The sequence below is a fragment of the Schistocerca nitens genome, chromosome 2 (assembly GCF_023898315.1).
Source record: "Schistocerca nitens isolate TAMUIC-IGC-003100 chromosome 2, iqSchNite1.1, whole genome shotgun sequence".
Classification (NCBI taxonomy): Eukaryota; Metazoa; Arthropoda; class Insecta; order Orthoptera; family Acrididae; genus Schistocerca; species Schistocerca nitens.
Window position 1 is genome coordinate 794,248,675 of NC_064615.1, and position 26,329 is coordinate 794,275,003.

Sequence of the window (26,329 nt, forward strand, 5' to 3'; positions counted from 1 at the left end):
GGTGGGTGGGAGGGAGAGTGCTGCTCGTAACTGCCACCCTTCGGTAGAGGTGGACGCTATGTATCCAGCGATTTATATCAGAGGATAATCCCAAAATTTAATAAACGCATGACTTTTTGATCACTGTTTTGGTTTCTTGTCCAGTCTATTATGTTTAAAGATACGTTAACGGCAACAGTGATGAGAAATCCAAAGTGGAATGTAATATTATACGAGAATTGTTCACTATTCACCAACAGAAGAGGTACTGAGCAGAGTGCAAGCATATAGCAAAGATAAAAATTTGTCTTCCTTTGGATCTAATAAACACACACATATCAAAGCAAGCACTTGCAGTGAGTGGTGGGGAAAATGGTAGGAGTGGCAAGGAGGAGGAAAGGGACAGGAGGTGGTTAGGGTTATTGTGCTGGCGTGTAACAAGTAGGTGAGTCTAGGGGCTTGTTAGAGGACTGCTTGGGGAAATATGTGAAAAAAAGCAGAACTCAGGGATGAGCTGGAAGGCTAACAGCAAGAGAAAGCAATAAGAGAGTGATACATTGTTTTACTAGTGGAGCATATTCTTTATTCCCAAAAAACTCCTGACCTTAATCTTTACTAGTCCTTTTCTGCAACTGCTTGTTTGAAACCAATTAAGTCACTGTTCTTGCACAACAGTAATTGGGTCTGCAGATCTTGCAGGCAACAGGCTTTTGAGTCAGGGTAATTGTCTTTGTGTTTGACAGTGTACGCTAAGAGGAACAAGTGTGTCTTAGGAACTACTGACAAGTTTTTATTACAATATAATCTAATTGGATAGGAAAAAAATCTGCTCACCAAGCAGCGACAGGGAAACACACATATAAAAAAGATTTTACATAACGTGCAAGCTTTCGGAGCCAGTGGCTCCTTTTTCTGGTAGAAGACTTGAGGGGGGAGGAAGATGGGTGAAGGAAAATGACTGGAGAGATTTAGAAAAATGGCTGGTGTTCAGAAAATTAATCCAGAACTGTGTGTCAGGGGAGACTACCGGATGGGATGGGAAGGAAGGATTGATTGTTGGGGACTGCACCAGAAGAGATTTGAAAACCTGAGAGCTTAAAGGTAGAAGACAGGGTAATTGCAAGACAGAAATTACTGCTAAAACAATGTGCACAAGTTAATAAGAGTGAAAATCTAAGTGCATTGTATGTAATAGAGGTGGGAGGGGGGCAGCAAAAAATAGACAGGTCAGAAAATCGAAGATGTGGAAAATTAAAACACAGTAAAGAAAGTGTAAATGGACATTCAATGGAGTATGACAAAACTTCGATTTTGGCCACAGCAACAACTTTTTGGGACTCCATTATCAAAGAATCCATTGAAATACTCATCGTGGGAAATCTAATGAACCGTGACAGTGGTTACCAATTGAATAATGTGTGGAATCCCGTCATCTCCAAAATTTGCTCGAGACGAAGAAGCCAGAAGACTTTGATAGCTGTGGCCAGCGACAATACCAATGACAGTTGAGTCTTGCAGTTCCACCAGCGAGGGTGCTGTCACTAGGCGGAGTGGTCCTTATCTCTCCGCGACTGCAACGCATGCGCGGCAGTACCATCAGCGCACTATATAAGACAGAGCGAAGAACGTCTTCGACAATCCTCGTTCGGCTCACCTGAAGATGGCTGGCAGTTGTCCAGCTGAAATATCATCCAATGAAGTATACGAAGACCAGCTGCAAGCCCGAAATCATTTTGAACAGGATGGCAACTGTCAAAACAAAAGTACTGTAGTTTGTTAGCAGGTTTAGTGTGGACAGCTGGCCTTTGGTGAGGATGGGATCAACATCAAGGAAAGTGGCATGGGATTTGGAATAGAAACAAGTGAAATTTAATTGGGAGAAGGTATTTAGAGATTCCAGGAATTTTAACAGGTCAACCTCACCATAAGCCCATATGGCAAAGATGTCATCAATTTATCTAAACCAAACCAGGGGCAGAAGGCTTATGGACCCCCGGAAAGCCCCTTCCAAGTAACCCATAAAAGGCTGCCATATGAAGGAGCCATCCTGGTTCCCATGGCTGTATCCCTAATTTCTTTGCATATCTGTCCCTCAAAGGTCAAGTAGTTGTTGGTAAGTATAAAACTGATTACAGTGAGCAGGACGGATGCCATAGATTTGGAGTCAGATGGGCACTGACTGAGGAAATGTTCAGCAGCAGACAGACCATGTATGTGGGGGATGTTGGTATGGAGGGAGGTGGCATCAATGGTGACAAGTTTTTTTTCGCAGTAACTCATTTAGCTTTTAGCTCCCCTGAAGATGGCTGGCAGTTGTCCAGCCAAAATATTGTGCAATGAAGTTTACGATGACTGGCTACAAGCCCGAAATCTTTTGAAACAGTTGATTTGCTGGTAAAATTTCAAATTTTAGCTGAAGTTGCCATCCTTTCCATGTCAAACATTCCCTCCCATACAGTCTTGGCATTTTAGGCAAACATATTTGTTCAGATGCAGACTCTTTACAGCAGTATGTCACCATTCTCATCTCGGCCTTCACTGGATGTAATCAACCCCACAGCCTAGTTCAAAAGCATGTTTCCTGGGCCACAGCACCCAATCCTGGTACTGCTGATTCCTCCGAAAAACAACATTGGAGCTCACTACTTGTCACTCGGTATTATCCTGATGTTGAATGTATTGATCAGCCACTTCGACAAGGCCATGTCTCTTTAAAAGAGTGCCCTGAAATGTGGTCCACTGTGTCTGAGGATTTGACAACCACACCTAGACTAGCTTTTTGTCACCCTCCCAATCCCTGCAATATCCTTTTTAGGCCCTATGCTCCTCCTGCACCAATCTGTATCCTATTGTACCTACCCCTGTGATCGTCCCTGCTGCAAGACTTGCCCTATGCACCCTCCTACCACCACTTATATCAGCCCTATAACTGACAAAACATGTACTCTGAAAGAGAGAGCCACCTGTGAAACGACACATCCTATATCAGCTCTTACATAAACACGGTTCAACCTTTTGCATCAGTCAGGATGAATGGGCATAGGCAGAGGGTGTATACTGGCAACAAACAATCCACCCACCAAGTGAGGTGGCGCAGTGGTTAGCACACTGGACTCGCATTTGGGAGGATGATGGTTCAATCCCACATCCAGCCATTCTGATTTAGGTTTTCCGTCATTCCCCTAAATTGTTTCAGGCAAATGCCGGGATGGTTCCTTTGACAGGGCACGGCCAACTTCCTTCTCCATCCTTCCCTAATCCAATGAGACCGATGACCTCGTTGTTTGCTCTCTTCCCCTAACTCAATCCAACCCTGCCACCCACTTGGCTGTAATTTACATTAATTTCTTCCATCTCAGCATTTCTTTACAGTAACTACTCCTTTCTCCACTGCATTTTAGTTTTCTACATCTTTCATTTTCTGACCTGTCTATTTTTTGCCTTCCCCGCCCACCTCTATTTCATATAATGCACTTAGCTTTTCACTCTTATTAACTCATGCTCATTGCTTTAGCAGGAATCTCTGTCTTGCATAGAATCCTGTCTGCTACTTTTAAGCTCTCAGATTTTCAAATCTTGTTCAGTGCAGTCCCCAACATTCAGCCTTTCCTTCTCATCCTCCCCAGTAAGTTTTCGCTGCCGCGTTCTAGGTGACTTTTCCAAACTCTACCCCTTTTACTAAACCTCTCCAGTCCTTTTCCATCACCCCTCTTTCTTCCACTACAACCCATTTGACAGATGGAGGAACCACTAGCTCCGAAAGCTTGCATATATAAAACATTTTTTTATATGTGTGTTCTTCTGTCACCACTTGGTGAGTAGATTTTTTTATCTATCCAATTATGGCACACACACACACACACACACACACACACACAGAGAGAGAGAGAGAGAGAGAGAGAGAGAGAGAGAGAGAGAGAGAGAAAGAGAGAGAGAGAGAGAGAGAAGGATTTAACTTTTTCTCATCCCGTCCGGTAAATCTCCCCTGACTTGCAGGTCTGGGTGACTTTTCTGAACTGTACCCCTTTCCCTAAACCTCTCCAGTCCTTTTCCTTCGCCCCTCTTCCTTCCCCTTCAACTCTTCTGCCAGATGAAGGACACACTGGCTCCGAAAGCTTGTAAAAGTTAAATCCTTTTGTGTTTCAATTGCCTTATTAGGAGCAAGTGACTGTCTCTGTTAGAATGTGATACAGGTTAGGCAGCTGATTGCAGCCTATTTTTTTATTTTTAAATTTGAAATTTCAAGGAAATGTAATGCTTTTACCATTTATAATTACACTCTTCTTAATTAGGCCTTATGCTTTTTTAAATTCTGTGTTTATCTGAGGTGCATATTGTGGTTATTAACAGAAATGAAATATTATATTTATGTTAATTTGTCTGTTGTGCATGACATGTTGTACAGCTGTATTAGTTTTGTATGTCTTCATATGTTTATAAAATCTGTAAATACAAATGCATTATTATATGGCTAATAAACACTACCCATCAATTTTACAAACTTAAGAAGTCTTAAGTAATGCTTCAAAATTAAATGATATTTGTGGTGAGAATATTTACTGTGATTTAGGTGGTATAAATCATCAGTTTGGATTCCGTAGAAATGTTGGAACACGTGAGGCAATACTGACCCTACGGCTTATCTTAGAAGCTAGATCAAGAAAAGGCAAACCTACGTTTCTAGCATTTGTAGACTTAGAGAAAGCTTTTGACAATGTTGACTGGAATACTCTCTTTCAAATTCTGAAGGTGGCTGGGGTAAAATACAGGGAGCAAAAAGGCTATTTACAATTTGTACAGAAACAAGATGGCAGTTATAAGAGTCGAGGGGCATGAAAGGGAAGCAGCGGTTGGGAAGGGAGTGAGACAGGGTTGTAGCCTCTCCCCGATGTTATTCAATCTGTGTATTGAGCAAGCAGTAAAGGAAACGAAAGAAAAATTTCGAGTAGGTATTAGAATCCATGGAGAAGAAATAAAAAGTTTAAGGTTCGTCGATGACATTGTAATTCTGTCAGAGACAGCAAAGGACTTGAAAGAGCAGTTGAATAGCATGGACAGTGTCTTGAAAGGAGGATATAAGATGAACATCAACAAAAACAAAACGAGGATAATGGAATGTTGTCGAATGAAGTCGGGTGATGCTGAGGGAATTAGATTAGGGAATGAGGCAATTAAAGTAGTAAAGGAATTATGCTATTTGGGGAGCAAAATAACTGATGATGGTCGAAATAGAGAGGATATAAAATGTAGACTGGCAATGGCAAGGAAAGCGTTTCTGAAGAAGAGAAATTTGTTAACATCGAGTATAGATTTAAGTGTCAGGAAGTCTTTTCTGAAAGTATTTGTATGGAGTGTAGCCATGTATGGAAGTGAAACATGGACGATACATAGTTTGGACTAGAAGAGAATAGAAGCTTTCAAAATGTGGTGCTACAGAAGAATGCTGAAGATTAGATGGGTAGATCACATAACTAATGAGGAGGTATTGAATAGAATTGGGGAGAAGAGGAGTTTGTGGCACAACTTTACTAGAAGAAGGGATCGGTTGGTAGGACATATTCTGAGGCATCAAGGGCTCACTAATTTAGTATTGGAGGGCAGCGTGGAGGGTAAAAATCGTAGAGGGAGGCCAAGAGATGAATACACTAAGCAGATTCAGAAGGATGTAGGCTGCAGTAGGTACTGGGAGATGAAGAAGCTTGCACAGGATAGAGTAGCATGGAGAGCTGCATCAAACCAGTCTCAAGACTGAAGACCACAACAACAACAAAAAATCATATTCAAGACAGTACTTCCAAAATTGTTGAAATACGGAGATTTTGGTTAGTCTAGCTTTATTTTCATTTTAACAAAACACACACACACACACACACACACACACGTCTGTGCACCTACATTGTGCTGACTGAAACAGTGCCCATTGGAGCATAGGCATGGGTGTCAAAATGTTTTCAGTATGCTTAAATGATTTCTCAGATAGTCAACTGCACTCTCAGATCTTTCACTAACTGTGCTGTTGTCTGTGGTAAAGTGTAGAAGATTATAAGGAAATGTAGAATGATGCAGGCAGTATTCCTTGTGATATTCAGATTGATAGCAGTCTTTAAATGTGGGTAAAGGGAAATTCTGCTTCTACAGAGGAGAGGTAAACATATAGTACGTTACTGGTAAACTCCTGGAGCCTGTCTCATTGTTTAAACACCAAAGGGTAACGTTAGATGTAGATGTGGAGTGGAACAAACATGTGGAATCAGTAGTTGGGAAGGTCAGTGTAAAACTTAGATTTATTGGGAGTTTGTACAATGCATTTGTTAAAGAGAACTTGTATGAGGTCCTAACACCATCTAATCTAAACTATTCAACAGCATTTGGGGTCGTTAAGTAGACTCATAACAGATAGCAAAGGAATGGGTGATACATACTAGGCAATATCCTTAGAAGGGAGTCAGCAGTGTTCTTGCCAAATTTAAGGACTATTATTCAAGCTAGACTGTGTACCAGTTCTACTGCATCCATTTTCATTTTATGTAGGGATCATGAGAACAAAATAACAGAGATGAGGGTAGGTACTCAGTCTTAAGGTCAGTCATAGCTCCCTCGTTACCATGTGTATTGAATAGAGATATTCACAATCCACTGTACAGTCACTTTAAAAATATATAGATAAATTTCCAACAGTAGTTTTATTTAAATCAAACAAAGGAAAAATCCAGGATGGAATGTAACAATATTATTAGAAGGGAAACTGATGCTCACCATATAGCTTTGGTAGTACTGTTTATGTCATTAACACAGCAAAATCCATCCAGATAACTCCTGGCATAAATTTGCTACAATGAAATACATGAAGTTTGCTTTATATGAGGTTCACTGATAAAAATTTGGTCTGAAGATCTTGTTTGAGTAACAACATTTGCTTCTCAGTTTACGTTACTGCATGTTTAAGTCTGAGCCAGTTGCCTGCAAGGCAGACATTTGTAAACACTCCAGTCTAAAGTCTGAAATCTTACTCAAGCAGAATGTTCCACTTTTTGTCCTGTACTTGAGATTCTGTAATGTAACATATCACTTTGATGAAGTGATGTGGTGCACAAACATTTACTGAACCGATGAATGATGAATGCCACTGTAAATAGTTTATTTAGGTGATGCATTACTGTAACCTGCTTTTTGGATGTGTGTTTTAATTATGTGAATGCATAATGGAATGGATGGACGCAGACTATCTACAAGCCGGGACAATGATAGACATCTTATGTTCAAGGACCTTGTGGTTGGGCAGTTTATGCCATGTCTTTGTGTCATCGCTTGGAGATATGAAGTGAGCCGTGGAGGAAGAGTGGATGTGACAATGCCAGTGATGTCATGGAGACGAGAGAAAATAGAACTGAATAGTCAGTTTGAGTTTGTTAACTAAGACAGTCTGTTTCTTGGACATAGTCTGCATCAGTGTGTTTGTGATTTACTGGAAAATGAACTAACTTTGTTATATGTGTTCATTATAAATGAGAGTATTATGTATGACACATTGTCTCTGAGAATCATTGTATTTATTTTGAGAATTGGATTTTGCTCTTAACTTCCAACAGTAACTGCAGCACTGAGCATGAAGTCTAATCAGATGATATTGATGAGTGTGAGGAAATAATAAGGCAGAAAAAAGGACGACTGATTGCTGCCCTCTATAATTCATAAAATCATATCACAGTCACTTAGTGCACCCATGTTCCTAATGGAAGGTAACCTGATTCTGAAACATCTTGGCCCATTGTATTTCACAGGGAAGTGTTCTACCATCTGGGCTACGCAAGCATGAGCCATGACCCTTCCTTTCTGCTTTACTTCCATTATTACCTCATCTCTTATGTTCCAAACTTCACAGAAGTTCTCATGTGAATCTTGTGGGACTAGCAAAGGATCCAGGTTTGAGTCCTGTTCAGTCACTTAGTTTTGATCTGCCAGGAAATTTTATACCAGCGCACACTACACTACACTACAGAGTGAAAAATTTATTCTGGATATGCCTCGCAGGCTGTGGCAATATCCTTTCTGCCAGGAGTGCTAGTCCTGCTATTTTTGCTGATGAACTTCTGTGAAGTTTGGAAGGCTGGAGATGAGGTACTATTGGAAGTGCAATTGTGAGGCCAGGTCTTGAGATGCACTTGGGTGACATGTTTCACACCTGAGTATGGATATGTGTAGCCACAATATGCACTACACCTCTGGCATGTTACTAATCTAAAGACTTACTGTAGGCCTGATCCCATTTGGTTTGCATTGGACTGCACCACATGCCGCAATAAGCCCACCACACAGTGTTTTTAAACCTTTCACTATGAACATTTACCTGCTGGGGTATTTTTATGTGGGGTAGTTGTTGTACCTGTGATTACCAATTATCAAGGAATCCAAAGATGCCCAAATACTGGTGGTATGTGGTATTATGAAGTAATAAAAATTTTAACACTGCAACCAAGACTGCTTGTTTCTTCTCATCACACATACTGATTGCTATACCAACCATGAAATGAAATGTAAAAAGTCTGCCAGGAAGTTTTATATCAGCACACATTCCACTGCGGAGTGAAAAATTCATTCTGGTAAAAAACATTATTGAAATGAAAAAAAAGCTCTCTCTAGAAATATCCACAATCTCCATTACAGATCAAAATGCTCACTACTCATATGTTATCGTACAGCCGTTCAAACAGAATCCAGGATTATTTGAGCAGTCTCTTCACTCAGGCATGTCAGTATACTTGCTCTGTCCGGTGCACTTTTTACATCTCTTCCTAATGATTTGCTGTTACCCTTCAGCTGGTTCCTGCTTTTGCACAATTTGTGTTTCATTATGTCTGCTTCTCGCATCTCTTCAAATTTCCCTTTATAATTTTTATTCTATAATCATACAGTGTCATTTTACTTCTCAAGTATTTGTTATAAAGATAATGCAAATTGAAAAGTATCATGTGAGTTAAATGGAAGAATAGCTTTTTAGGCTAGTGGATGGTCTCCTATTCACATACATAATTTGACAGCAGCTGCTCTTGCTTATCAGTCCCAGACATATATACATTGTATTTGACAATTGGCAATGGTTTTGAGACAGTTTGCTGGTGTGAATTCATAATTTGTACCAATGTGTTCTAAAATTCTGCGGAAAGGTATTTAACATTTTGTTTGGCCTTCTGTTTTCTGATCATCACGCTGTGTAAGTAGCGAGAAATTGTATTTCCTTTACTCAGTTTTGCGGCTGCTACTTCTTTAGGAGTGTTCCTTCTATTTAGCCTTGGTGTCCCAGTGCAGTACATTTTCAGATTCAATAAGATTTTAGCTAACACAAAGCTATTGTATTAATTGCCCATGTTTGTCCTGCAAGAATTCATCCACTGAAGTGCTATTATTCAGTGGATGAATTCATGCGGGACAAACTGGAAATTTAAGCTGGGTACAATGTGTTATCCTTATAGTGTCATTATTCATTATAGTGCCATTATTTATTAATGTAAAAATCATTGTAATTGTTTTATAAATTTTGACATGTCTCCTATATGCAGACCAAATGGATTGCAAATGTACATCATGAGATGAATAAAACACAGTTCACACAATGAAATTCACAATATGATGGCCAGTATGAAGCTTCCTCCAGCAAGTGTGAAAATGCCTTCTCACCATGAGATTTTCCACCCATATAATCAGGTGTCCCCATGTACACAACACACTTAGCTATAAAAGCATCTAGATAATTAAGCATGTACTTTTGTGTGCCATATTTATGCCTTTTATTTGATATATATTGTCCAAAGGATGATCTCCCCGTCCAAAGAATCCTTGATACATTTAAAGATAGGGTGATACACTTGACACATTCTATTGTTAAAGTAATTTAGTATGGGTCATATTTCATATTATCAATAATCTGGTTTTGGGTGTCCTGATTGTGGATTTTTAGCAAAATGTAATAAACATAAGATGATCATATATATGTCTCTCCTCATGCTCATTGCTATTCCTCTCTTTTGGAACATTGGATCTTACTTACAGTAATCTTGTAATTGGGAGGTGTTCTTTGTTACCCATATGTAATGAAATTCTTAGAAGACAAATATTTTGTATACACCAGAATGTTTCCAGCTACAAATCCTAGACACATCCTTCGTATTATTGCTTAGAAATACAGTCACAGCTCTGTCATTAATTTCATCAGCTATACACTGGAATCTGTCTTCTGTAAGTAGTAACTTAAATAAATCAGTGGTGTATTGCTAGTGGAATAAATTATTAAACATTCTCATTTTTGTCATGTGATTCATCATGCCATTTATCATCTGATTTATTAATGTCTGTCGATGTGGGTTCTCCACCATTAATGACTTCATCACCATCATTGTCTATATCTTTTGATTCCACACATGAAACATCTTTGAAAGCTCTGCTTCCATGCTATCATTATTATGGCACATTTCTGTATTCTTGAGGTTCCAGTTACAGTCCTCAGATCTTCAAACTTGAAATCACATCCTTATAATATGTTCATTTACTGATCAGCATTGCATTTTTTTTTTGTTCTTCCTACCCTTTTTAGCATTTGGAAGCCCCTTTGTTTTTTTATAAACTGCCATTTGGACAGCCTACCTCACAGACAACTAAACACCTGAAAAAAGAAATGGTAGGCACAAATTTATTCCCAGAGACTTTGTTGCTTGTACAAACACATTGTCACACTGCAAAATGAAAGTGAACACTACGCCTGTGGATGTGCATGCTTATAAGTGGCTACATCAGTGGCGCGTTGGTTGTAGAAATGCTTATAAGTGTTAACAGCACTGGGCTAGTGGCTTGTGTTGACACTAATAAACATCAGCTGCAGCAAATGTGTTAATGTCAGTTGTTTCTATGATTAGGGTGCTGCCAATGTGTTAAAATTCTGAGACTTAATAATAAATCTGTCATTGTTACTGATGACTACATTCTGCATGTACCTGTAAAAACAATATAGTGCACTCTGGCATAAAACTGTATGGTGTAAATAGGGTTAAAAGGTTAAAATTTTCATATTGCATTTCACAGTAGAACAAGGAAAAAATATCAAAGCATTGTTAATGAAGTTATGTTACTCTTATTATGAAGAATGACTGTACAGTACTCCCTGACAAGTTCCAGACAAGCCATTGATGACTGTCCAAGAGAAATACATTGCAAATAGAAACTGAACTGGACAGTGTTACCTGTAGATCTCATGGAAGAAAACTAAAGAAAGAAAAATGCTGGCTAGAGCAGAGACTGCTATCTATTGTGGATGTACAAAGACAAATCTTGTGCGTATATGATCTCACCAGAATAGTTGATGGCTGAATCAAATGTCTGTGGAAAGTATAGGATTGGACTTGTTGAATAAGAAAAATCTAATATTTTACTGGTTTTTAAACTGATGCAGGTAGCAGTGATGATCTGATATGCTGTTATTCTGTTCACCTTAAGATTCTGAAGCAGTGGAAAGAGTATTTTTAGTTAAAAGGGTATGGTGTTTGTCCACAGGTTGTTAAATTCCACTACTACTGCCGAACTAACTGAGCTGAAATTGTAAATGAACTTAGCTGACATGCTTGGTTGAAACATAACCCTATTTTTTTAATATTAAATTTTCAATTTTTTAAGGGTATATAGATGAACCATCTCATATCATATAATATTTGTAACGTATTCCAGTTCATATGTATTTTTTGTTTCTGTTGGCATTTTATTGCAAATTCAAAAAAAAATGGAAGTTAATGTTTTCAAGATTTCTAAAAGTAAGGAAGTGTTATGGCTTACACAGTTGATCATGTGGAACTCAATTTATTCTCAGATAATTTGCTATAAGTCATGTATAGTTTTGTGATATTTTTTATAGTTAATGGGTATTTGGGGCAATGGAGAGGACTGAAGGAAGCACACACTTTCATCTGAATGCTGCATTTACTCTTCAGTACTGTCATACCATTTTCCATTCACTTAGCTGACATATTAATCTCGTTTCTATTTGTCAGCATGAAAAAAAGAAAAAAAAGGAAATGATTTTCTTTGTACAGTAATCAGGAGTGCCGTGTGTTTGTTGCTAATTTAAAATGCTTGCTGTGGCTGATACTTCTAAGTGTTAACTTGAGTCACTAGCCCAGTGGGTTAACTAATGCTTATAAGCATTTCTGTAACTAACAAGGGGGGAAACAGGAGGAACATCCCCTGAAGATGGTGTATCCATAAAACCTGGAAAAAGAAATAAAATTGATCAATATTCACGGGGTGTTATGACTGGAAAATGAAAGGATAGAAATTTCCACAGAATTCTGTAATAAGAGTGTGGCCCATAATTGTGGAACCATTATTCTGAAACAAAAACAGGCGAATAAACAGAAGTTTAAGCCCAAATAGTATGAGGTGGGATTGAAGGGAAACCTGTGAAGATATGTTATCAACATGGTGGCCATTTTGGAAGCTGCCACTTGGACAGAACTCGTAATTTTCAAATGGAAAAGGGGTCATGTGCTGTATCAAACAAAGAGTTAAATGAAGAAAAACAAAGGTGTCTTTAATTTGAGTATAGCTTTATTCATTTCTGAGTTAATATCCCATTTCGTATGGAATTCAACCTACTTTGTGCTGGAATACAAACACAAGCACCAACAACCGATTTCCTGATGTGGACAGGATTTCTGCTCTTCACCTCATAAACAATTGCCTCCACTTGTCCCCATAGATATAGATCTAATGGACTTTAATGCAGAGAACTTGGCAGCTGCTCTGCCAGACATCTGTGACCTGTTTATCTCTGGCAAAACTGGATATTCGGTTACCTCTGGACAGCTAGGTTGTAGTGATGTGGAACACAATTGTGCTGAAAGAAATTTGGAAATTTCCTGTCTTCAGTCAACAGCAGTGGCAACACACCTTTGTCTAACAACTGTAGATATGGCACTGTTAGTGTATATTAATTAAGAAGAGCCCAGCAATATCAGAGCCATGCATTCCACACTAAACCATCGCTTTTGATGTGCCAACTACCTTCAGTGGATCCATCCGGTGAGGACTAACACCTGAGCACTATCAGTGGTTCTGTTTGTTTGCCTCTTCACCCACTGAGAGACTGGCTTCATCTGTAAACGGTACATCAAAGAGTAAACAGTGATTTTTTTCCGGCTTTTATGTCATCCATTCTACAAATGGAACCCAACGATTTGGATCATCCATGTGAAATGATGTAACGTTTGCGTTTTGTGTGGCCAAACTTACTGGTATTGATTTACAGCTGAATCCAGTTTATTGTAAGATTGGTGAATATTGCACTCTGGATTTTTTACTGAATAATGCCAGAAGAATGGTTGGTGTGGCGTCATCCATAGCTGTTTTTGATTGTACAGTTGTTGATTTGTCTGTGATACAGACAATTTCACAGAATTTCATTAAGTTTCACCATTACACTGTGAGTAATTGGTGGTCTGCCTGGGTGGCATTGGTTGAGATATTTTGTGACAATATGGGTGCTCCTCTCTCTTGATATTAGGATGATCTCAGTGCATTGGACTTGGGTTAATGCCACCAGCTTTCATATCACCTGTAAGGAAAATATGTGTCATAACTTGCGAATGAATAAAGCTCTGCTCAAAAGAAAGACACCATTGTTTTTCTTGTGTAAATCTTTATCTGTTGGACATGTCTAACTTTCCTCTTTCCATTTGAAAATTACGAGTTGGATCCCAGATGGTGACTTTCAAAATGGTTGCTGTGTTGGCAACACTGCCTCACAGGTGTCCCCCCCCCCCCCCCCCCCGCTCCCCCTCTCGTATTTCATAATGCTTAGGTATAACTATAAATGTGTAAACATAGTCTTCCACAGCTGTCATCACAGTCAATACAATTCTTAAAATTCTTAGCAACCGACCCTGAGCAAGGCGTCTTGCAATAGTTGCTGAAACTGCGGAATATTATAGTTGACAATGCGGACACAAATCCAGAACAATTTTATTGACTTAGCTATAAATGTCTGTTCATTGATCTATTTTGCTGCAAAAGTGTGGTTCCACATATGTGGGCCACCCTGTACAATGGTACAAGTGTTGAATTCATGCTAGCACATTATCTCATGCTAGCATATTATCTCAAAACGATGCCAGTTGTTAAATATAATGGAAATATGCCTGAGACTTATAGGTTGGTGCCATCATATTACTTATGTGCACAGAATAGTGTCTGATGACCTAAAAAGATTATTATTTTATATGACTGACACCTACAACAAATACTTGGGCAGTAAAATAGCACTGGTTGAATGTAGAATAACCATGTCCTCCGCTGTAAATTCCAAGAGACATGAGAAAGACACCTTGTATGAAGACACACATTCTGCAAGAGCAGGAACCAACAAAAGGCAAATAACAAGTCAACGGGTTGCAAAAAATGTGCAGAATGGAGCGGGTGCTCTAACACAACATATGAGAGCAGGGACAAACCAAACAACCTGTGTCTCTGTTTGAATTGCTGTATGACTACATTTGATCAGTGAACATTTTGTTTTTTAATGGATGTAATTAATATTTCCAGAGACATCTTTTTAAAGAAATGAATTTTTTTGTTGTTTCAGTTGTATTTTGTTTGCATTGACAATAAATCAGAGGTGTTATTGAGATTGTTTGAAATAATGCATAGGACATTTATAAGTGTCTGGTGGTATGCAGGTTTCATCTCATGATTTTAGTGCAAACTGATGCTAGCATGTGATTTGCATCTAGAACCCCCCCCCCTCCCCCCTCCCCCTGCCCTTACCTGTAATATGCAGACATAATATTAGCTCTCAGTATGACTTAAATACAGAACATGAATTTTGGAATTTTGCTTCAGTATGATTTCAGCTCGAAGCACATGCGTCACTACAAGTTTTTCCCTTGTGGGCTAGTGGCTCCTACTCATACCCACAGGGTATGTGGTAGTCTTGGTATTTTTGCAAATAATTACAATCCTGTTCTTTTCTCAGAGATCTCAACAAGGCTATGCAGGAATACAGAGAAATTTCTGCAATTCTTGAGCAGCACAATGTATCTAATGAATATGCGGCTTTCCTGATGATTCAGCATTTTTTCTGTGGCAGAAGTACTGAAGCTCTGTTGGGAATGTTAAAATTTCATGAGGACACATCAGACAGGTAACTAATTTGAAATGAAATGTTTCCTTGTGTAACTATTTTGTGAAATATTCAGGAAGTTACTATATTCTATGTTGTTTTTCTAGGATTGATGAACTCCAGCAAAAATTCAGTGGGCTGCAGTATTCATATGAAACTTCAGTAAATGATACTGACATTAGCCCCAAATGTAATGAAATGTTCCAGAAGATGAGCAGCAACCCTGCGATTCATCTTGTATGGCGTCAATTAAAGCCATTCTTTCTGTAAGTATGCTCAAAAACTGTTGATAGTCATTGTAACAAGAGGTTTGTGTTGTTTTTGGTTTCAAACACACAGTAACTTGTCACCCTTAGACAGTTTTGTAAAAGTCCATAACTTTTTGTAGTATTTACTGTTTGTAATATAATAAATCAATAAAGAGTTGAACCGGTCTCTCTCTGACACTTCAGAACTCATTTTCCTGTTTAAGAATGATGCAGTGGTCTAGTTTGCTGACCATTACAGTCACTCAAGGACAGCAGGATGGCCAGCTGGGCATTAGGTTGTCAAGTATGAGTAACCTCAGGGAATGGGTAAAACCGGAGCCAGAGAATGATCTCAGAAGATAAACAACTGTTGTTGGTAGCTCATTCTATACAGAAAAGTCGGCCAATGCATATAGTCAAGAACTGCTGAGGTGGCGGAATCTGATGTTGGCAGAGCTGACAACAGGCAGCTGAGGTGGCTTTGCTGAGTAGGCCGCGTCAGCACAGAGAATTAGCCAGGAGTGAGTGCTATTGGCAGACAGATAGGGAGCAAGTCTGACATAGCATGGCCAGGGCAAACCCACGAGCTCCATGGATGGAGCGCTAGGTGCTGGTATGCGCTGAATGGCTTCTTTGGGGCAGACACAGTTCAATGCCTGAAAGTATCAGGCTATCTGGTGGTAGGAAGCCCATGACTGTATCTAGGGGGCAGTGCGGTCAGAGGAGGAAACCAGCTAGTGTTGTGACTACATTTGTGTTGAAATCAGGGCTGAAGTTGAAGCGCAGCACTACACCAGTGGTGGTCACGTTACAAGCCCAGTCTGACATCAGTATGGGACTGGTATAATGTTGAGTGACATGAGACAAGTGCTCAGATCCAGCACTCTTTGGCTTTGCTGGAGGCCCAGATGTACTCATCTTTGCTGCATAGTTCTGACAAAAAGCCCCTTGCTGCACATACACCTGAAAAGTGCTGTGCCATACATTGTTTGTGAAGCAGCCTGGTCCAGCATAAGGCAGCTTGAAGAGTGTAATACTCTGAAATAACAGTACTACAGTGCTTGCCACTGGATTTTTGTAACTGGCTGCTACTTGTGGCCCACTAAAGCCAGTGCCGCGACAGTTCTTCCCCCCTTGGGGAGAATTCAGTCCTCCGAATTATAGTCTGCTGCTGAGCCTGTGATCTTAATAAATTATTTGATTCTGTACCATTTACATTTCCACATTCCCACACCTATTGTGTGTGGTTTGTCCTTTATACTCATTATACACAGTCACTACTCATGGCATAGTTTCTTTTGGTGCATCGCTTCATTTCACATATGGTGGGTGAGCCTTTGTGTAGGTAGCTAATGGACTGAGAGATCAGGGGAGCAGTTCTGCACTGATAATGGACATAGATGATACAAGTGGCAACCAAGATTAAGAAAGTTCCTGAGGACAAGATTCCCGTTAGCGTGACCTGATGCTGGTGCTTGTTATGGCACTGTTGAATATGGTGAATCTGTTACCCTGCACTAATGTGCCAATTCTGTGCAGCTGTTAACTTACTGAGAGAATTTAATGTGGTTGTGTCAAAGGTATAATTCAGGTAGAACAGCTTTTTGCTGGAAAGACTTTGAAAGGACTGCCAGGCAGATACAGTAGAGGATAGGTTAGATTCAAGGCTGTAGCTCCTGTTATAGCTGCAGGAAGTAGAAAAGTTGGTCACAAAATGTCACATTGGGTTCCATACAGCAGTAATCCACTGTCCTGTAGTTCTGCCCACTCTGCCTTCCGTGGGTGCCCTTGCCCATAGCAATTAGTAATAGCTATAACTGCATCACTCACAACATGTCCAGTGCGTTCCTACTTCCTGGAGATATGTTCCTGTAAAAACAGCTCCATTTCACATGTGCACGTGGTAGTTTGAACCACTGTGGTTGGGCATATTGAAGCCTGCTCTCTCTGACACCAGCACAGATCTTCCACTTGATGTTGATGATGAGTCAGTTCTTTCTTTCTTTCTTTCACTCTTATCCTAGAAAGGACATGTGCAAAAATTGCAGCACACCAAAACCGTTCACCTACCACATCCTCTCCCAAATACACTAAGTGCCAGCTGTGAGCTACGTTTTCTTCCAATGCTCCATCTAAACCTACAACCTGAAATACTCATAGCTATACTTCACTTACTCTATATTCATACAACAAAATAAACAAACACAATCTCTTGCTATCTGAAGCCCATTGCAAAATAAAACAAACCCCCAGATTATTACACTAACAAGACATCAGTGTCAATTCAAATAAACAACCTGCATGATATCTCCCAATTAACTGTGAACATACCACAAGAATGAAATTCATTCACACATTATAACCTAGAAATTAAGATTGTTCTTTCCACCTGTCGACATCTCCTGAACATCAGTCAGTAACCTTACAGTGGTATAAACACCCCAATGCTTTACATCTTGGTACATTCTCCAGCAGAATACATATAAATAAAAACAAAATACCTTATCATTTATACATCATTCACTTCACATATTCTCATTACTGTGGTATGTCACATGAGATATACGGAAATTCACCTAATAAACCCCCTCAATAAATTTTAAAACAGTATCCCTTCCTCTTTATATCATGCTAACCTTAGATCTTAATGCATGTGGCAAAATATGTTCAGAGTTTGTGGGAGTGGCTTGATCAACCTGCTGTGCCATGTTATACTTCTTACTCTTCCCACCTTTCTTGGGACCAGTGCCAGTAACAGTGACAAAGCTTCTGGTTTGCCATGAGCGTGTCCCCGATATTATGGTGACTGTTGACATACTGACTCAACATCTTTCCTGTTTTCCAGTGCACCCATTCTGTTTTGTTATTTGCTTGAATGTGTAAACATCTGTTCATAACTTGCAAATTTGCAGTAAAAAACACAATTGTTTTATTAGTTCTCATAGGAGTTTAGTATCTTGATCCTTAGTTAATAACTCTGGGATTCTGAATTTTAGAAACCAACTGTTGGCCCATACTTGTCATACCATATCTTATGAAGTATAAGATGCTATGGACTACTAGACACACCATAATTTTTAAGCAGTTTTTAAAAAAATAACATTTTTACCATTTTTATTGTTAGATTGCGAAGCCAGACTGAAAAAAATATCTTAGTTTATAAAACTGAACTCACCAGTTACATTCCTGAAAATCATCATTTGAACTTTCTTCTTCTTCTTCTTCTTCTTGTTCCTCCTCCTCTTCATTGGCATCATTGTCCTCTTCATATATAAGGTGGCCTTCACTGCCATTGAGAGTGTTACTCATGCCACACTTCATGGAAGATTTAACAATAATATCTTCTCTCACTCTAGGCTGTGACTGTTTCTCTTTCACAGAATTTTTCAGATGAATACTAAACTTATCTAGCACAAGAAGAGAACTCCTTTTCAGTAAAGCACCTTTCCTTCTCTCCCATACTCTGTTAATCCATAATTTTAGCCTTGTCCATCCAGCCCTTGTCATGTGTATGAACATCAACACCTGGCGGTATTTCAGAAGGTTTTGGCATTGTTTTGTGCTTGAAAATGATCATTGGATTACGTTTAGGACCATCAGCACAACATGAAAGGGCAACATTGTAGTGCATTTTTTCATGTCAACTTGTTTTTATATTTACAATTTTGGCACCTTTCATGGCAACATTTCTTTTACTCGACGCATTAAATATCAGAGGAGTTTCAGCTGTATTCGCTATTTGGCTTAATGACACATTGGTTTTCTTTCAGTGTTCAATAATAAAGATAATGTTTTCTCTTCATACTCTTACGGCATTTCCTGAGATAGTTTGGGTTTTGTTTGCATGCTATGTCCATGATGCTTCCTAAACCTGTAACACTGGCCAACTCCACCCTTAAAATCTGTTAAGTTCCACTGTAGTGCTAGCTTATGAGCATATATTTGAATTCTTTTTATATTAATTCGTGTTCTTGAACCCATTTCAAAACATCATCTTCTGGTTTTGGCCATTTTGCATTCAGTCCTCTTTTTGCACATTTAGTCTTCCACATTTTTTGCAGTTCTTCGTTAGTAGCCAGCCAGTCGTGATGGTTTCTTTTATTGGTGGAGGGCTGAAATGCCGCTCAGCTGCTGTGTTTCCATGTTCTTCTGCATATGCTGTGACTTTCAATTTATAGTCCACATCACATGAATACCTTTAATTTTTTTCCATTACAAAAGTAGCTACTAACAAAAATATTGTACTACTACTGATAACACAAATCATTTCCAATTCAAGTTCACTGGCACCGTAGACTGCAAATACACATCATAGGCTAGACAGTGTTCTGGGTTTGTGATGACAGGGAGGGAGGGAGACAGTGTAAGCAAGCTTGTGAATCCCCGCAACTAATGTTCGTCACATTGGTGCACTGCTGCTGACAATTGAATCCTGTGTTACCAAGTAGAGATAAGTTTCCTGCAGCATTGACAACATGGCCATTTTAAGGCAGGTGAGAGTATAAAACACACTTGAATTTTGGAGGCAATTTTTCGAAGAAAAAGGTGCGTCTTATAGTATGTAAAATATGGTACTGTGTCAGCTTGTTGACTTGGAGCAGCTACCATCTCCACATGACATGAAAAATAATGTATTATTGTTAACACACAATGATTTCCCTCTGGCGTTTGCCCAGAAGGACCCAAGATGTCCAAACGGATCATCTCAAATGGTTTACTGGGTTCTGGTAATCTGTGTGATGGAATTCATTGGTGACTTTACTCACCAAATTATGTGCATGGTAAACTGTTTTTTATGTGCCATCCTACGCCCTGTCTCCATGTTTGATACCAACATTGCTATATATCGTTCTGTGGTTCTATGGCCCCCATGGCTAGCTAACATATAATCAAGTACCTGTCTGATTACTTCCTCCTGCAGCATGGCTGGTACAACAACACAAGGTCCAAGTTTGGTTTGGCTCCATAACAGTCCATTGTACATAATGAGTCATGTTTCCATTGCAAAAAGCTGAGCCTGGGTTTTCTGCCATTCCACAGTTGTGTGGCCCACTCTTTGTAATATACAAATCATTAGACTGAAGCCATCTGCCTGAAGATCAAATTCACTGAGAGTAAGCAATCAGTGCATTAATCTACCTGATGGGTCTTTTAACCCTAAAGCCACTTCAAGGCCATATGATGACTCTTAATTTCCTTACATACAAGTAATACCATAATGCACTCAGCATTTACTTCTTGGTTGTAGAGTAGTTTTTTCCACTTTACTCAGCTGTCATGGTGCATAGGCAACCAGACGTTCTGAGCTGTTCACAACTTGGCCCAGTACGTACCTGAGAGCATTATCGCGTGTGTTGTGGGAGAGCACAAATTCCTTCTCATAATTCGGGAAAACCAGTACCAGTCCAGTTTTTAACAATTCCTTCAGTCGACCAAACACTCTTTCGCACTCTTTTGACCTTTGAAATTTAACCCCTTCTTAACACATGAGTTAGCAACTGTGCAACTTCTGCAAATTTTGGTTCAAATATACGCTAGTGATTTGCTAACCCTAGAAAAGATTGCAGTTCCTTTTCCATCCATGGCATTGGAAAATCCTGTGTGGCTTTTATTATCCTGAGGTCCATTCAAGACTCCCTCGCAATGAATTACGTGCCCCAAGTACTGCACTTCCTCTATCACAAAGTGACATTTCTCTACACGTTAAGTGCACTGGGTACAATTGCTCAAACACTTCTTTTAGCCTTAAGACATTCTGCTTCATTATTTTGTCAGGAAGATATGTGATGTAAATACACCATACATTGTGTAGGTTTCAGTCCTCACAGAACTCAGTCTAAGAAATGCTGAAATGTGGCTGGAATGTTCTTTAATACAAATTGTGTACGCCGATGTTAACAATTTTCGAAACTATATTAGGGAATGGGGGTAAGGAATGAAAGAGGAAGCCGCCTGGTAGAATTTTGCTCAGAGCTTAACTTAATCATAGCTAACACTTGGTTCAAGAATCATAAAAGAAGGTTGTATACATGGAAGAAGCCTGGAGATACTGACAGGTTTCAGGTAGATTATATAATGGTGAGACAGAGATTTAGGAACAAGGGTTTAAATTGTAAGACATTTCCAGGGGCTGATGTGGACTCTGACCACAATCTATTGGTTATGAACTGTAGATTATAACTAAAGAAACTGCAAAAAGATGGGAATTTAAGGAGATGGGACCTGGATAAACTAACAGAACCAGAGGTTGTAGAGATTTTCATGGAGAGCTTTAGGGAACAATTGACAAGAATGGGGGAAAGAAATACAGTAGAAGAAGAATGGTTAGCTTTGAGAGATGAAATAGTGAAAGCAGCAGAGGATCAAGTAGGCAAAAAGACGAGGGCTAATAGAAATCCTTGGGTAACAGAAGAGATACTGAATTTAATTGATGAAAGGAGAAAATACAAAAATGCAGTAAATGAAGCAGGCAAAAGGGAATACAAACGTCTCAAAAATGAGATCGACAGGAAGTGAAAAATGGCTAAGCAGGGATGGCTAGAGAACAAATGTAAGGAAGTAGAGGCATATATCACTAGGGATAAGATAGATACTGCTTACAGGAAAATTAGAGAGACCTTTGGAGAAAAAAGAACCACTTGCATGAATGTCAAGAGCTTGGATGGAAATCCAGTTCTAAGCAAAGAAGGGAAAGCAGAAAGGTGGAAGGAGTATATAGAGGGTCTATACAAGGGCGATGTATTTGAGGACAATATTATGGAAATGGAAGAGGATGCAGACGAAGATGAAATGGGAGATATGATACTGCTTGAAGAGTTTGACAGAGCACTGAGAGACCTAAGTTGAAACAAGGTCCCGGGAGTAGACAACATTACATTAGAATTACTGACGGCCTTGGTAGAGACAGTCCTGACAAAACTCTACCATCTGGTGAGCAAGATGTATGAGACAGGTGAAATACTCTCAGACTTCAAGAAGAATATAATTCCAATCCCAAAGAAAGCAGGGGTTGACAGATGTGAAAATTACTGAAGTATCAGTTTAATAAGTCACGGCTGCAAAATACTAACGCGAATTCTTTACAGACGAATGGAAAAACTAGTAGAAGCCGACCTCGGGGAAGATCAGTTTGGATTCCATAGAAATGTTGGTACACGTGAGGCAATACTGACCCTATGACTTATCTTAGAAAATATATTAAGGAAAGGTCAAGCTATGTTTCTACCACTTGTAGACATGGAGAAAGCTTTTGTCAATGTTGACTGGAATACTCTCTTTCAAATTCTGAAGGTGGCAGGGGTAAAATACAAGGAGCGAAAGGCCATTTACAATTTGTACAGAAACCAGATGGCAGTTATAAGAGTTCAGGGACATGAAAGGGAGCAGTGGTTGGGAAAGGAGTGAGACGGGTTGTAGCCTACCCCCAATGTTATTCAATCTGTATATTGAACAAGCAGTAAAGGAAACAAAAGAAAAATTTGGAGTAGGAATTAAAATCCATGGAGAAGAAATTAAAACTTTTTGAGGTTCGCCGATGACATTGTAATTCTGTCAGAGACAGCAAAGGCCCTGGAAGAACAGCTGAATGGAATGGACAGTGTCTTGAAAGGGGGATATAAGATGAACATCAACAAAAGCAAAATGAGGATAATGGAATGTAGTTGAATTAAATGGGGTGATGCTGAGGGTATTGGATTAGGAAATGAGACACTTAAAGTAGTAAATGAGTTTTTCTATTTGGGGAGCAAAATAATTGATGTTGGTCGAAGTAGAGAGGATGTAAAATGTAGACTGGCAATGGCAAGGAAAGCGTTTCTGAAGAAGAGAAATTTGTTAATATCGAGTATAGATTTAAGTGTCAGGAAATCTTTTCTGAAAGTATTTGTATGGAGTGTAGCCATGTATGGAAGTGAAACATGGACGATAAGTAGTTTAGACAAAAAGAGAATAGAAGCTTTCGAAATGTGGTGCTACAGAAGGATGCTGAAGATTAGATGGGTAGATCACATAACTAATGAGGAGGAGGTACTGAATAGAATTGGGGAGAGGAGAAATTGGTGGGACAACTTGACTAGAAGATGGGATCGATTGGTAAGACATATTCCGAGGCATCAAGGAATCACCAATTTAGAATTGGAGAGCAGTGCGGAGGGTAAAAATTGTAGAGGGAGACCATGAGATGAATACACTAAACAGATTCAGAAGGATGTAGGTTGCAGTAGGTACTGTGAGATGAAGAAGCTTGCACAGGATAGAGTAGCATGCAGAGCTGCATCAAACCAGTGTCTGGACTTAAGACCACAACAACAACATTACCGCCATTTGACTGTGTAGAGTATATTTACTTCACAATCTAGATTTTGGCCTTAGGCCATTTTCAAGTGCTACAGCATCAAAAAACTTCTGACCTGAGTGAGACACATGGATGTTTTTTGAAAATGTGGCACTTGAAAATAGTCTAAGGCTGAAATCTAGATTGTGAAATAAATATACTGTATGCAGTCAAATGGTGGTTATATCATTTCAAAAATTCTACATTAGTGTGGCCCCACAAAAGAGAAAACAAAATCATTGTATATTGATAATGCTCTGATGAAACCACAAATGCTGTTTTTGGGCGATCCCCTGGCACTATTTGTAGCTACTCTGCAGGGCAGTGGTAGAAAAATATTTGCACTGCCTCACATTGTCCAAAGTTTCCGTTACATTTGGTATCAGATAAGCGTCTGGAATCATAAGCATATTAGGATACCTGTAATCACAACAAAAACAATAAGCTATGGTTCAATCCATACTCTCCTTTGGGCTGATCCCGTCTGGTGCCTCCCTAGGGGTTTGTCCTTTCCTCAATAATACAATCTCCTAACAGCTCATGAATAAATTTGTCCATCAGCGGTTGGAGGTGATGAGGCTTGTGGTATGGTCTACAATACACAGTTGGCTTATTCCCAGTTGGGTTTGTGTGTTGTGTTGTTGGGGTGTTTGGCAGTGGTCCATGAGAATCAAACAAATCTTCAAACTCTGATAACATATGCTCCATTGCTAACTTTTCTGATCCTTTCAAGTGCTTCCCTTGTACCGTAAAGCAGCTGTACTTGTGGCTTGCTTAAATGTAGGGTCCAAATTTGCTGTATCCAAATAATCTTCCTCTGAAATATCCAAATTCGCTACTGCCAACCCTTTAGACAACTCTGTGTCCATGGTCCCAAAGGTACCTGTTGCAATGGGCATAAGCTGATCACAATCTAATTTCCGTACTTGAACCACACTGCTGTGTACGAAACATCGCACTTTATCTAACTCCAAATTTTCCACACACAACTCATTTGCCATCAAACTAGTTCTCACCTCCCCTAGTTGTTTTCCTACACCTTCTTGTACATTATCATGGTAATTGATCCTTAGTTGCTGCGCATGGAGTTTAAATGGTTCCCCTTACACTAGGGATTAACCTTTTGGCTATATGAAGCAAAATTTTCATACAGGCCCAAAAATTCTTTACCACTGAACCTAGTGAGTGTACTCTACATGACCTACATCAGGGTGGACCTACCTTCTTTTCACCATGAGATCCAAAGCTGTCACAGACACCTGCAAACCCATGTACGATAAAAAGTTGTTTACTTCCATCCACTAAGCTATCTAACCAAAATTCCACCACTGCGCATGTTTTAGTTGTTCTTATATTTAGTGGGTATTTGCCAGTTATCTCCATTGAGTATCTCCTCATTGGAAATGGAGAAAGCTCGATGGGTATGCTGCCGTCAGAGTTGGAGGGTAGTGAGAAAATAAAATATTCATTGTGAAAAAATTACTGGACTAGTCCCCCAGGTTCAGGGTTGGGCACTGGGCTAACAACGCATCCCATAAAAAAGAATTTTTTGAAATGCCAAAAACATGCCTCGGATGAAACAGGAAACAAAAAATATCAAAAATGGCTTACAAACAGGACTTAAGGTTTGGAACATGGAACATCAGAAGTTTGGCAACACCTGGGATTCTCAATAATCTGTGTGAAGGACTTGGACAAATATGAAATGGATCCAGTAGCACTGCAAGAAATTAGAAACCTAGGAATAAGAAAATCAGAATGATGCAAACACATTCTATATTACAGTGGATCGGAAGATGTAAATTTCCAGAAGGGTGTAGGTTTTGTGGTGAGTACAAGAATAGCAATGGCAGTAACTGATTTTCAACCAATTGATGACAGAATAATTTTTAGGCTAAGAGGTAGATTCACGAATATAACGATAATTACACTACATGCCCCAACTGAGGTAATGGAGGACGAAAAGACAGACAGTTTCTGTAATATACTTGAAGAGTTAAGTAAGACAGCAGGATGTGATATGAATCTCATTGTTAGAGATGCCAATGCTAATGTCGGAAGGGAGACTACTTGGAAGGAAATAGCAGGTATAGAAAGCTTCCATATTGAAAGTAATGATAATGGAGTGAGACTACATAGTTGTGCAAGTGCAGCCAACCTAAAAATTTATGGGCACCTACTTTCCAAGGACGGACATTCACAAGACTGTTGAGGCATGGGCACCAATACCTGGGGCCAAGAGTGGGCCACTCCCCCCCACCTCCCCTCCCCTCCTCTCTCTCTTCCCTAGCTCTCAGGAGCATGAAAAGATGTAGAATATAGTCAGGTGCTTTTCTTTCAAGAAAATGACTTAAAAATTGGTATCATGTAGGTTCTTAACAGGGTCGGAACTGGAACTTTTTTATGACTACTTGCAAGTCACCATTCGTCTTCCAAGTATTAAATATACTATGTATGCCCAGGTCATGCCTCCCCCCCCCCCCCCCAAATTATTGTACGGGTGATGGGTGCCCTTGAACTTTGGTATTGTGTGATAGCAAAACAAAAAAACCATATAGACCATTTCTTGGTAGACCAAAGGCATGAAGCAGTCTAATTGATGTGAAAAATGTA

At 39.4% G+C, this 26,329-nt stretch overlaps 1 protein-coding gene across 4 annotated transcripts in view; it reads left to right on the plus strand.

The window, feature by feature from the left end:
• LOC126237047 (ATP-binding cassette sub-family A member 7-like) overlaps window positions 1-26,329 on the plus strand; it is a 607,922-nt gene that overhangs the window by 97,041 nt on the left and 484,552 nt on the right. For all 4 annotated transcript variants that reach the window (XR_007545025.1, XR_007545024.1, XR_007545023.1 and 1 more), the window contains exons 9-10: window positions 14,990-15,157; window positions 15,244-15,402. Coding sequence is in view for 1 of the 4 variants with exons in the window: in XM_049946811.1 (XP_049802768.1) it covers window positions 14,990-15,157; window positions 15,244-15,402 (327 nt within the window). In the remaining 3 variants the exon portion in view is untranslated. The remainder of the gene's footprint in view (window positions 1-14,989; window positions 15,158-15,243; window positions 15,403-26,329) is intronic.